This window comes from Polypterus senegalus, unplaced genomic scaffold (genome assembly GCF_016835505.1).
Source record: "Polypterus senegalus isolate Bchr_013 unplaced genomic scaffold, ASM1683550v1 scaffold_5374, whole genome shotgun sequence".
NCBI lineage: Eukaryota > Metazoa > Chordata > Cladistia > Polypteriformes > Polypteridae > Polypterus > Polypterus senegalus.
Genome location: NW_024377348.1, coordinates 1 through 13,033, shown reverse-complemented (window position 1 = coordinate 13,033; position 13,033 = coordinate 1). Strand labels below are relative to the sequence as shown.

At 41.8% G+C, this 13,033-nt stretch overlaps 1 protein-coding gene across 1 annotated transcript; it reads right to left on the bottom strand.

Moving 5' to 3' along the window:
- Positions 1–6,998: 6,998 nt before the first annotated feature.
- gadd45bb (growth arrest and DNA-damage-inducible, beta b) lies at positions 6,999–9,209 on the bottom strand. The gene is made up of 4 exons (XM_039742426.1): positions 8,992–9,209; positions 8,596–8,697; positions 8,113–8,335; positions 6,999–7,670 (listed from the first exon to the last, which is right to left on the bottom strand). The coding sequence occupies exons 1-4, from the start codon at positions 9,033–9,035 to the stop codon at positions 7,557–7,559; spliced, it is 483 nt and encodes a 160-aa protein (XP_039598360.1). The 5' UTR covers positions 9,036–9,209; the 3' UTR covers positions 6,999–7,556.
- Between the last annotated feature and the right edge of the window lie 3,824 nt (positions 9,210–13,033).

The following is a 13,033-nucleotide window of genomic DNA, read 5'->3' as shown; positions in this document are numbered from 1 at the left end:
GAACAGGGCATGGCAGTGGGTGCCAGTCACCCCAGTATCATTTTACAGGGAACAAGAACTTTGTTTTCAGCTAGACAGTGGAATGGGTGTATCAACAATGGCTCACCACCCGAAAAAAAAAAAAAATTCCACCCTGCAGAAGTCCTGTGGACAGAAACAAACAATTAATGAAAGGGTACAAGACTTGTGCAGAGAGCTACAGGCGGACAACTCACAGCTCAGTATGAAACAGGAGCCAAAAGAGGATTATCAGCACAGCTCATCATATCTTGTCACAAATGCAGCATGACAGCTGATGATCCAACCGAGTTCCGCTCCTTTGATGGAATAACAAGAGGTTGAGGATGCATTGGGCTAAGAAACACAAACACTGACCATGGTCTGCTTCAATGAATTCCAGTTAACAAAGAGGTCAGGACCAGAATGATGCGAAATCCCCTTGATTCCTTGGAGCTGTCATGCTGTGTGTCAAAAAAGCAGGATGTAACGGCATCGGAATGCTGTGGGGGTATGTCTGTGTAGCACATATCCGATACTTTAACGCAAATACAACAAAGTTTGGAATGACACGTAATATCTGAACATCTTCACTGATTACATGCTTCCTTTTAAGACAGTGGTTCTCAAAGTGTGGTCCATGAGCATACGTCAGGTGGTCCATGGGTTGACCTAGTCGTCTATCTGAAAAGAACTTTCTTACTGATGAAGCCACCTGAAACGACTCTAAGACATTGACCACGGACTACCAGGTCTGTCTTTCTTGCAGTCAATAACACCGCTCTCTGATCCTGGATGGGTGTAGTGATTGCTCCCCCTGTTTCACTCTTTTGACATTTTTTTAAAACTTGTGATCCTTCTCTTCCATCCAACCTAACTCCTACTTTTTTTTTTAATCCGCCTTGATGTCCACCTCAAGACCAAACCCCTTTAATCCAACTTCAAGGATTTATTATGTATCGTCAGCTAGAACAGTGTTTCCCAACCTCGGTCCTGGGGACCCCCTGTGACAACACCTTATAGCACTGATCTCATTTAATTAGCTGGTATTTTATTTTCTTTTATTCTGAAACAGAGCAGCATGAATTTTACATTTATAAGACATCTAGAAACATTTCTGCTTTTGCTATAAATTTAAATGCTTAACTCTCTTTTGTTGATTTCATTATATTTTGCCCTTTCTCTGTGCTTCGTTGTATCTTATTAATGACAATTAAAAACGAGCAGAGCAGACACCCAGGCAAATAACACTGAATTATCAAAGGCTGCAACTACTTTAGCATCAGACCCACTAATTAGTAAATAATGGATTAATTAAACAATTAGAACACCTAGAAAAGTAGAATGAAAATCAAGATGAAAATACTGTTAAAAAGAAAAAAATACATTATCTCTATATATAATCTTCATTTGGATCTTGATCTTTGTTTGTCCGCGAATGAATTAGAAGAAGAAGCACTAGATGGCAGTAGAGAGACAGCTAAAACATAGGCATTGTATTAAGAATCTCCTCCAGGCTGATACTACTGAAGATTGTAGTACGCCAGTCACACCTCAAAACACAGACATTCAAACTAAACAAATTGTTGTGCTTTAAATTAACTAAAGAGATCTTCATTTAGATCTTGATCTTTGTCCGCGAATTCCACGCATGCGTAGACCACCTTCCAGTTTAGTACGTTGTTGTTACTCACGGATGTCAACAATGTGCCGGAATAACGAAAGGGGTGGTGGAAAGTGTTACGCTGGTTAGCTCCTGAGGCCTGGTTAGAGAATGAGATTGGCGAAGATAAAAGGTACGTGCAAACGTAACATATGAATGAAAGAAAGACAGTGGTAAAATGAATGACAACGTAACAGCACGTTCCGGAAATTATTATTTTTACGTTGTAGCCGGCGAGTACTGCGCGTCACACAGTTGTACCATAGCTTGCTCACATCTCAGTGAAGTGATCCCTGTTTATGCTTTAAAGAGCCTGGATACCTATGTGTCCCCCTTTTATAACCATTGCTCCGTGTATATTGCCTAACTCATTGGATTGACACAAAGCAACCTGCGAGATTGGAGAAAGGTTGAGAAGACATCATGAGAGGAAACGATAGCGTCGTGAAAACGAGACGGACTGTGAACGGACAGAAGCAGAAATGCTCCCACACCACCACATAATTACAATTCGGACAGTGATTCTGAGTAGGCCGTTTCTATCGAATCAATATCCAAGGATTTTCTTTTGTAATTTTGTTTCCCTTATAAAAAATCATAATGCTGTGCGACGAAGGGCCCAGTTCATGACTGGCAGCCGCGTTTAAACAGGGAGCCCTTCACAGACAACTTTAACATGTGCAATGTAGTTGGGCGCACATGGCTAGTTCCCATATAACTGCTTGGCACATTTTATTTATTTATTTTTTACCAAGCTTAGTTTTCTAATTTCTGTATTGTTCCCAAAACACAGAACTTGGGAAATAACAGTTCACTTAATTAACCCAGGAGTCCAATGAAAAACAGAAGATGTTTGAAACAAAAACCTGCAGCCACAGTGTGCCCCCAGGACCGAGGTTGGGAAACACTGAGCTAGAATCTTGGTCTGTGAAACATAAACCAGGAAGGTTTGAATGTCCTGTAATGCAGACTTTCATTCCAGGTAAACAGGCATGCTGCCATGATCTGACAGAAGACAGCAGGTGAGAGGCAGAAACCAACAAAAAGGAGCCAGCATGGTAGCTCATGAAGTGGCAGTCCGAGAATTAGCCTGCCATTTTAGAAAGAGACTCATGCTACATCCACACTGCTACATTTTCTTTTAAAAATGGTGTTTTAAAACAAAAGAAATCTCTGCTTACGTTAGCATCTTCACATCTTTTACAAAAGCATTTCCGGCCACGGTAAAATAACCAAAAACTCATATGATACTGTCATCAGCCTACAGCTTCGAAGATTTACACAAATCCAGCGAACCCTGAAGGGATGGTTACACCGCTGGCCATAGGATTTATCACAAAACTGTAGCTATTGGTAAACTATTTGCCTTTTGTGCAGGTATTCAGCATTTAAACTGTGCAAAACACAATTTAGACACAACGAGCACCATAGAAAGTATCTCTTCTATGCCTTAATATGTTTTTTTTTCCATGAAGGGTGACCAATCAGGGAATGAGATGTAATAAGCAGGATCCAGTCAGGGAAGGGCTACATCATAAGCACAAACACCGTCATTAAGTGTGCGGATGACACAACGGGGTCTCATCAGCTTACAGAATGGAGATAATGACAGTTGATGCAACAATCCATCTGTTAATATGGACAAGACAAAAGAGCTGATTCTTGACTTCAGGAAGGCCCATGCTGTCCAAACCCCACTGCACATTAGGGGTTCTACAGTGCAAAGAATTGGCCAAGAACACCAAATTCCATGGTACGCACCTGCCAGCTGACCTTACTGGGTCATTTCTCATCACCTAAATAACCATGAAGGTGCAGCAGCATCTCCACTTCCTTTGGCAGCTAAAAAAAGGCATGCCTTACACCCTCCATTCCCACCACATTCTACATGGGCACCATTGAGAGCATTCTGACCAGCTGCATCACTGTCTGGTTTGGGAGCTGCAGTGTCTCTGACCATTAGGTCCTATGACAGCCCTCCATTAAAGACATCTTAATACAGTGATGCATCTGCAAAGCCCACAGCATCGTGAAGGACCAGCCCCACCCCTCCCCTGGTCTCTTTGTCCCACTTCCACCTGACTGAAGGTACCAGAGCATCCAAACCAGTTCTGCAGCAGCTTCTACCCCTTGGCTATCCAGACCCTGAACTCTGTGCTGCCCCGCTGCCCTCAGATCTGCTCCTAGCAGATTATTTATATGCAGTACATCTGTTACAACTGTTACTACTGTTGTTTTTATTATTAGTTGTTATTTTATTACTATCTGTTTCAACTTTTTACTATCTATTCAGTTATCTATTATTTATTGCTAACTGATTTATCTATTTTTAGTATAGTATTGTTCTTTATTTGTCTTGCACTTGTCCTGCATTTATTCATATGTCGCATGGCGCTTCTGCAGAATGCAATCTCACATCACTGTATGCTGCAACACGGTGTATGGATGGCACGGCAATAAAGCCACCTGACTTGATTTGAACAAATCAGAGTGTGATCAGAAAACTGTGTTCTCACCCATCCACCCCACACAGCTGTAGTTGCATTTTCAGATGTTTAGGGCTCTGGAGAGTGTTATTCAGAGATCGAAAACACTGGAGTGGCACAGACAAAAGGTGAAAGCGGAGGCTAATGTCAGCATTTTTAAATCAAACTGTAGTGGTGTGGACAGAGTCTGAGGAGCACTGCAAGTATGCCAGAGTTCTGTTTGTGCTCGGTTTGTGTTGTCTTTCTTAGGCGCCACACCAGAAGCAGCACAGGCGATTCCATTGAGGAGGTTCTTTCAGATAAACAGCCCTGTTCAGGTCTACTCATTTGTGTGCCAACGGTTCTTGTTTTGCACCTTGAATAGTTCACGTGAATACCTGTACAGTATAAAAAAGAATGTTATCATTTTAATGTGAAAATGCACAATAATAAGTGGTCATTAGCCATAGGTGATCCTCCTCCTCCTTGACTATGACAAAGTGATTCAATTATTTTGAGGCAAAATCACTTTGACAGATGTGACAATACTGTACGTGGTGGCTGACTTGTTGGTAAGGTAACTAGCTGTGTTTCTAATGGCCTGTACTGTTCATTGCATCAGCAATCAGGTTAATACATGTGCCAAGTGGTAACGACTGCCAACTCAGACACTGGCACCTTATGCCTTTCCCTGACCCCCAGAGCACAGAGGAGAGGCGCTATAATGCCATGCATGCAGAGCAACTTGATGCATGAGCTGGGAGTCTGCTCTATCAGCCAATGAAGTTCTGCAGCAACGTGTTTGCATATGTATGAGGTTGATTAGCATGTAGCTCATTTATGGCTGTTTCAGTTTCAGGGTGGCAACTGGGCAAGGTTCAAGGATAGTTCATGTGCGCACATTCACAAGATGATTGTGATTTATAAAGGTAAATTGCATATAAATGTGTGTACACCAGGTTTTATAAATCTTTTTTTGGAGTATGCATTTAACTGTTTTGGGGAGTTATGCATATTTTCATGCTCAAAACCATGCAAAGTTTTTCAAATGAGACCCCTGGAGGACCACCATTTTAACTCCAACCAGTCTCCTATTTAGCTTTTAATGAAACTCATTATTTAATTCTAGTGCCTTGAGCATAGGAAAGTGCTATATAAATAAAATGTATTATTATTATTGTTGTCATTCTTACATGGCTTCTTCAAATGCAGACGAGTATCTTTGTTTTTCTTTTGAAATATGAATATTGATAAAGATATTGTATGAAAGACACAGGTGCAAATGGGATCCAAGTTAGCTTGGTCATCTGTTGCTGGATAAATGGAAAAAATGAAACAAATAAAATGCAAGTCAGGCAGTGTGGCACACTAGTAAAAGCTTTAGACTGAGGTTGTGGGTTCAAATCCTGACACTGTGTGACCACAAGCAAGTCACTTCAACTGGAAAAAGAAATGTAACCTTTTGGGTCTCAAATGTGGCTGTACGTCACTTTGGATAAAGGCATCAGCTAAATAAATAAATGTAAGTGTAAGTCATTCAAGAATCAAGGCAACACAGTATGATCACTTAGCATAAGCGGTTTACTACTAATGGAAAAAGTGGCTGGAAAGAAAACCTGCAGTCATTGTGGCCCTCTAGGATCTGCATTCAACAACCTTGTAATTGGTAATCATTTTTGGTTGCCAAAAGAACCATCCACATGAAGGATCCAGAAAGAACCTTTGTTTACTTAGATCTGCAACAGCCTCCATAAACAACTATCATACAGTGGCAATGGATTTGTCAAATGCCCACAGGTTCCTGGTTTTAAAAGGATTCTTAAAGCATACAAGAACTCAGGGAAGGCTCCATTTTTCGATCTGTCTTTCATGTCAATCCCTAGCTGGACAGTGAGGTGCCCTTGTAACGTGCCTTCTGCTGAGCCCTTTGTCCCGATGTTGTCCTCAAGATTTCTGTGATTTCTCTCAACCGCAACATTCCTGTTCGTAACCAGTTCTTTCTCGCTTTCACCTTGAAATGTGAGTTTACTTGCATGCATTGGCGAATACACAAAATGTGCTCAATAATGAAGGCGGTAGTAGGTAACCCACTTCCGTGATGATGCATTATCCACCTCCTGTTGTCTTTTCAGTAGTGATGAAGAAATCATCTCATTTACTCCCTGTTGAAATAGTCATTTGCAGGAATAGACGTGCTAAAGCACCGCGATGTCACCGCCTACCCTACGCCCCGCCCCCTGCAGGTGTTAATTGAGTTAGCTCGCGTGTCTTCGTGCCACTTCTTCTTTTAGGTGATTTACTGGGAATGCATAACATAGAAAAACACATATTTTTGTAAAACTGTAGAAAATGAAAAATAATGCCACTCAAGAACAACTGTACTGGAGGACTCCCCTGTGCAGCTGCTGGCATTTGAGAGCAGGACACTCCCAGAACTGCCAGTACCCACCTCTGCAAAACTGCCAACTCAGCCGCTGCGCTGAGAAACAGAACACGTATTTTTTTCCCCTTACAAGGGGACGACAGTATGAGATGTGGTCTCCCTTACCAATTTTCCAAGTCGTTAAAGGCAGTGCGGGCTGCGGGTGGGGGCTACCGAAACAGATCCAGAGGCGCCGAACTTCCAGTCGCCAGACCCCACCCCCCCATGGTCTAGCGTTGTGTGTAAGCCTTTATTCTCAATTAGCAGTAAGACGTTACACCCCCACTCCCCTACTTTTAAAATAGATTGGGCGCCACTCTCTCTCTCTCATTCACTGCAGACAAGTGGACACAAAACCAAATATATTAACATTAGCCCATGCTTTTTATACTATAGCTTCCACTTCAGATACACAGCATTAAATATGAATTAAAAATCAAAGACCACAGAATCCATACAATAGCACTTTATTGGATACATATAAGACATGTTACACAACTTTTAAAAAAAAAAACAATGACGTGTAATCAAGTGCTCCTCCGGCTCTTGCAGCTTTCTGTCAGGTTCATGCGTGACCCGGGGATTATTGTTGACGGGACGTCCCATACGAGTCCGCAGTTAAAAAAAAAACTTAAACTGACACATTCCCAGTTATGTGTAATAATATTCCGCTGGGCCCCACAGCCACAGCTGGCCCTTGCCAGTCTATCCTGCCTCTGTGCACGCATGGTGATGAAGATGATGTTTTGGGAGGGAGGGTGGAGAACAGGCCCTCCTCTCCGCACCTCGAGAGCTTTATCCTGGTTCCTCTCTCCGTCTCTCTCTCTCTCTGCCAGGACGTCCGGCCGCTGTGTTCATGTTGCACAACCAAAGAAGCAAAACCTCCTCTGTTCTTTTGTGCAAATGCTTTCCCAGCTCCTCTTTTTTCTTCCTCCGATTTCAACATGCATCGCTAACCAACTCCCCTTCCACAAGCATTTCTGGGCGCAGAAGGGAGATTTGGTGGCGTTCAGCGCTCCTGAAGTGAGACACAAGGCACCCACAGGTTCCGGCTGCGGCTTTCTTCGCAGTAGCTTCCCACTTTTTCTAAGGCGGAGTTTTTCCAAGCGTTCGTGTGCGGATTCTAAGTAGAAAAAAAAGAGAAGACAACGGGTTAATGATGTCGTGGGTGTGAAGCGAGTGCCTCGCCCCCTTACAGCGTGCGTAAAAGCAGCGCCTAGGCACGTGGGAGGGAGTTTCTGCTTACAGTACAAACTCTCAAGACGCACATTGTGCAAAATTAAAGCCAGAAGAACCACTCGATGCCTCCACAACACCCCCAACCACCAGCCCCACGCCCCTTTAAGCAAAGCTTTCTCAACAATACATGTAAAACAACAGAAACCCCAGGGGCGTGAGGTTTGCAAAATCTTTCCGGTCTCCTTCTTCATGTTTTTCCAGTAACATCCAGTAACTGGCAATGACTTCAAGCCCAACCTTGCCCAATTCTATTGTTCATTAACAGGTCCCTTGTACACACATTTCACTCCACCATCTGTCAGATACATACACCATCCCACACTCACCGTGACCAGCAGGCAATGCAAGTCCCGAGCTTCATTCGCGTTGTTTTCCACGCCAGCTTCGCCCAGCACCTCGGCCAACCTCTGCATGCCGGACACACGTACAATGTTGATACCGTTGTCACAACAGAAGGCCTGGATCAGGGTGAAGTGGATCTGTAAGGCGATGTCATCCTCGTCCTCCTCGTCAGTTGCTAGGATGCAGAGGACTATGCTGTCCGAGTCACTGTATGAAAGGAGAGAAGCGTTAGTCGCGAGTGCACGGGGATGGGTAACAAGACTTCTAGGCATTACTAAAGGTGTAGCAGGCATAAGAAAACCAGCAGAGCTATAGCAGTTTGCAAAGTTGTGCCATGGTACTCATGCAAAGCGCTATATCCGCATAGTTTAAGCAGAGTGCATGAATGGATGCGTGCGGCAGACAGAAACCAAAGAGTACAAGATTAATGTGCTAATGAAAGCAATTGCGTGGACACGCGTACTTACACATTCATGAGTTTGGCAGATTCGAAGACTCCCGCGGTCAGACAGCTCTGCCTCTGAGCCGCCACCAGCAGTTCCTCCAGAGCCTGTTTCACGCTCTCCATCCTACAGGGCGACAAAACGAGTAATCAAGTGAGCCACTGTCGCGCCAGCAACTATCATATATGCGTACTACACGTTATCTGACATGCCGAAACTGTCACACACACATACACCGGCGTGCATATATCGGATGAGCCGGCGCATACACCGACATAAACACGCAATGTCAGGTACCCACTCATGTCAGACTTTCAAAGTCTAAGCGAAGACACGCGCTCATAAAGATGCATAAGAACAGTAACAGACACACGATGCTGCACACAGACACTGACGAAAAGTATAAAATATTCAACTCACTTCTTCTCGGTGCTGCTGCTACACACCGTCTCCTCCAAAGTCATGTTGTACGAGTTATAATCCACAGCGGTTGCGGAAACGGAGATGCAAGATCCACAGAAAAAATGAGCGCAGGCTTATCCTTGTGCGGTACAAAACCCAAGCCGATCTGTTCTCTTGCAAAAGTTAGTAAATCCACAAAGCTCGTCACGACGTACAGACACTTTTAATGAGGAGATAACAGCGCGTAGGTATTATAAAGCCTCATAGAATGGGGCGTAACCTACAGCCTCCGCTGCAAGATCATTGGCTACTGTCTGCGAGCCATCCTCCCCCGTTGTTTAATTTGATTGGATTGGAAGAAACTAGAACGTAATCGCAACTCATCCCACGTGGGGGATTTTTTTTTTGTTCCTGAACGAGAAATTCCCTTTTTTCGTCGCGTTTGACTCAGTTCGAGTCTTCCGGAACAACCTGCGTGAGAGAAAGAGAGAGAGAGGGAGAGAGAGAGAGAGAGATAGAGAGAAAGAAATCAGTGCAAGTTAAAAATAAACACCGGGTAACTCTCTCACCCCCAATTAAATGAGAGTGTAAATTATCTATCTATCTATCTATCTATCTATCTATCTATCTATCTATCTATCTATCTATGATTGTGTTATGTATTTTGATCACAAGTGTATCTTGCACTGTATAACGCCTAGTCGTACCATGTCCTCAATCTGTCAGTACGGTCATGTCACGAGAAGCCAGAGCGTCTCGTTCTGTCCTGTAAATGGACCTTGTGACATGCTTATCGCACCCTTACACAACCCGTGACACTGCCCGTCGAGTGTGACTTAAAACACAGGCGAGCGGGTGCGGCACGAAATCGCCATCTCTATTGCCCTCTGGCGGCAAGATGCTGAAACGTTCTGTTAGAGGTGTTGATTGCTGACCCATTCTGCCGCAGTCCTTGTTCTCAGCTAATATATGCTGACTAACTTGTTCATTTCCCGTCACAAGGCGGGTTTCTGTCTTTTTTGCTTCTGGAGTAAACTTTCGAAAAAAGAACTGAGCCTGTTCAATATGCTTAGCAAGTATAAATGTGGCTCAGATAGATAGATAGATAGATAGATAGATAGATAGATAGATAGATAGATAGATAGATAGATAGATAGATAGATAGATAGATAGATAGATCTCCTTTTGCAGATATGTTTTCTCCCAATATTGATGGCTGCTCATTTCTTCTCACTGTCCAAATGCATGAACTCTAATGTAGAAAGTGATCCAGAGCTGCCACAATGTGAAATCTCTCATCATGTAGATAGTGCCTTGGCATAGGGAACACCTTGCTAATGCACTTTATAAATGCTGACTGATTTTTCATTACTATTTTAGCCACAGCAATTGATGGACCCCGACACTGTCTGGGTTGGAGTTTCCATGTTCTGCATTGTCTTCAACTGATTTTCTTCAGGTCCTCTAGCTTTACTCTCCATACCAATCTGGCAACACATAATGAGGCCTGTACGAGTGAGGGCGAGTGTGACCCAGAGTGTATCCTGTAATGGACTGATGGTGTGTCGGTTCCTGCAGTGCTCTTGATGATTCCAGGATGGGTTTCTGCCCCATGTAGCCCTGAATTGGATTAACGGATCTGCAAAATGAATGTAATGTATATGGCTAGTGCATGGAGAGGCTGCTTCTGTGCAAACAGTTACATTCATATTCAAAATATTATTTTAAATATTTGTTTTTTAGCACCAGGGCCGGCAGTGATAACTTTGGTGATTTCTGTTAGTAGAAATAAATTAAGAAAATATAATGAAGCTTAAAATTAATCTTGTCTAATATGTACCACTTTTAGGAAAAAGTACTGTATGGAAAGGTCAGGAAGCTTAAATATGGTCTTTTGCTCTGAATGTGGCCCGCTATGGGCTAAGACCAAGGGTAGTCAAGGTGAACGGATGCACTCTGCCAGTCAAATGTCTTGAATCACCCAGAAATTTCAGTGTTTTGAAAGAAATGGAAACCTTTTTAAAATATCAAGATACAATAAAATGTATTTTAAAGTATAAACAAGACATTACTAGTGCTGCTAATTTCTATTATCTATTATGCTTGAAATGCCTGATTTTTAATTTATTAGTCACATATGACTGCAAAGCTCCATTTTCACCAGCCTTTGCTTCAGTATCCAAATAGTCAGCTCCCTTAGCTTATCCTTGATAAGTCAGGTATAAATGCTAATTGGTTATTAGAGGAACCTTTGTAATTGCATTAGCATCACTGAAACCTGCTGGTCTGTGCATTTGGGCTCACTGCTGATGTAAAAATCCCAATTACAGTCTTAAAAATGATGGTTCTTTAATGGCACTTTACCGGGTTGTATGGTTCCACATAGAGTCAGCACTTGATAAAGAACCATTCATTCTGGAAAGAGTGCTTTGCATATGAAATTGACTTTTTGGGCTTAGAAAATGTTATGTGGACAAAATATAAATGTTTAATGGCTTCCTAGCAGGATACTAAGAGATCAAGAACACCTGAACTTAGCCCGGGTCATTGAGTACAGCAAGAGTCCTGTTAAAATCAGGAACAGGAATTTCACAAACCTGTTATCATCTATTCTTGGGTTATGATGGAACCTGTTATGAATCTAAACAAATAAGGCTTCTTTCTGGAACTTTACTGTGGATGGTTCTTTATTGAAACAGAATGGCTTCTCCTATGGCATTGCTCTGAAGAACCTCTTTAGGACAATGATTTTTAGATAAATAAGAAAGGTACCACATAATAGATAGATAGATAGATAGATAGATAGATAGATAGATAGATAGATAGATAGATAGATAGATAGATAGATAGATAGATAGATAGAACTTTATTTGCGCCAACAGGGAAATTTAGCTTTTATTGAAGCTCAAAAAATATTATAACAAACAACAAAAGTTATTCCCCTCAAACACACACAAGGATTACAAGAACAAAAAGTTATTACATTTTATTACTGAATATGTGTACAGCACTCTGGAAGTATTATTATTATGATTACTATTATTATATATTTCAATGCATGTATTTTTCCATTAATCCATCCATTAGTTGAACTGAGTAATCTCGCGATCACAAGGAGCCACATACAGTATGAACAATTGTTATTATTATTCAATATAAGTCCATTTACTTTATGTATTCTACTTGTCAAATTTTGGAATCATCCAGATATTTTCCGATTTCTTTTTATAGGAATCGCTACCTTTTTTATAGATGACTTCAAGACCATATTTTCAGCAGTCATTCTCCTGGATCTGCTACTGTTAAAATTATAATGAAAAAAGTAAGCATTCATAAAGTGCCTTGTGAAGGTGTTTACTATGCCAAGGCACTCTTTACATGGTGAGACGTTTCACACAGTGGCAACTCAGGGTCACCTGTCACACTAGAGTTCACGTATTTTGACAGTGAGAAGAAACAAGCACCAATATTGGGAGAAAATATACTTGCAAAGTGCGATCTATCTATCTATCTATCTATCTATCTATCTATCTATCTATCTATCTATCTATCTATCTATCTATCTATCTATCTATCTATCTATCTATCAAACAGGACTTGCTGGCATTTCACCCAGGCTTTTTGAATATTCCGTGATCATCTATTATTATTATAATTAGACAAAATTATTAAGTATCTGCCTGACTGTACACTTTGCTTGTAAGTGTATCGGCAATTTCACGAAAACTAGGAAATAATATCACTTTTAATTACGTTAATGGTGTAGCCCAGATATCAAGTAGTTATAAAATGTCTTCCTAAACGTTTAGGCCCCCGGAGAAACACTGTAATCTGTGCCAGTAAGACTGCAGTGAGGCTTTTCAGTTTCCGACTACAGCATTACCTTAGTGACACACGCCTGCCTCCCAGTGGTAAACTTGAGAATAGCTGGTCATTGCTTTGGCTTCTAAATTCTCAGCGTCACAGCATGAGCCCCTTTAACAGTTTTTATGTGTTTTTATTTATTTGTTTATTTTTCTGTTTTTAGTAGCCTGTACCATTGTTAAGATACTCCTGATAC

Coding starts and splice junctions, on each gene's coding strand:
- gadd45bb (XM_039742426.1), bottom strand. CDS start 9,035: ATGACTTTGGAGGAGACGGTGTGTAGCAGCAGCACCGAGAAGAA. Junction 8,336..8,595: donor TCTGCCAAACTCATGAATGT/GTAAGTACGCGT, acceptor CCTTTCATACAG/TGACTCGGACAGCATAGTCC. Junction 7,671..8,112: donor TGCATTGCCTGCTGGTCACG/GTGAGTGTGGGA, acceptor TTTTCTACTTAG/AATCCGCACACGAACGCTTG.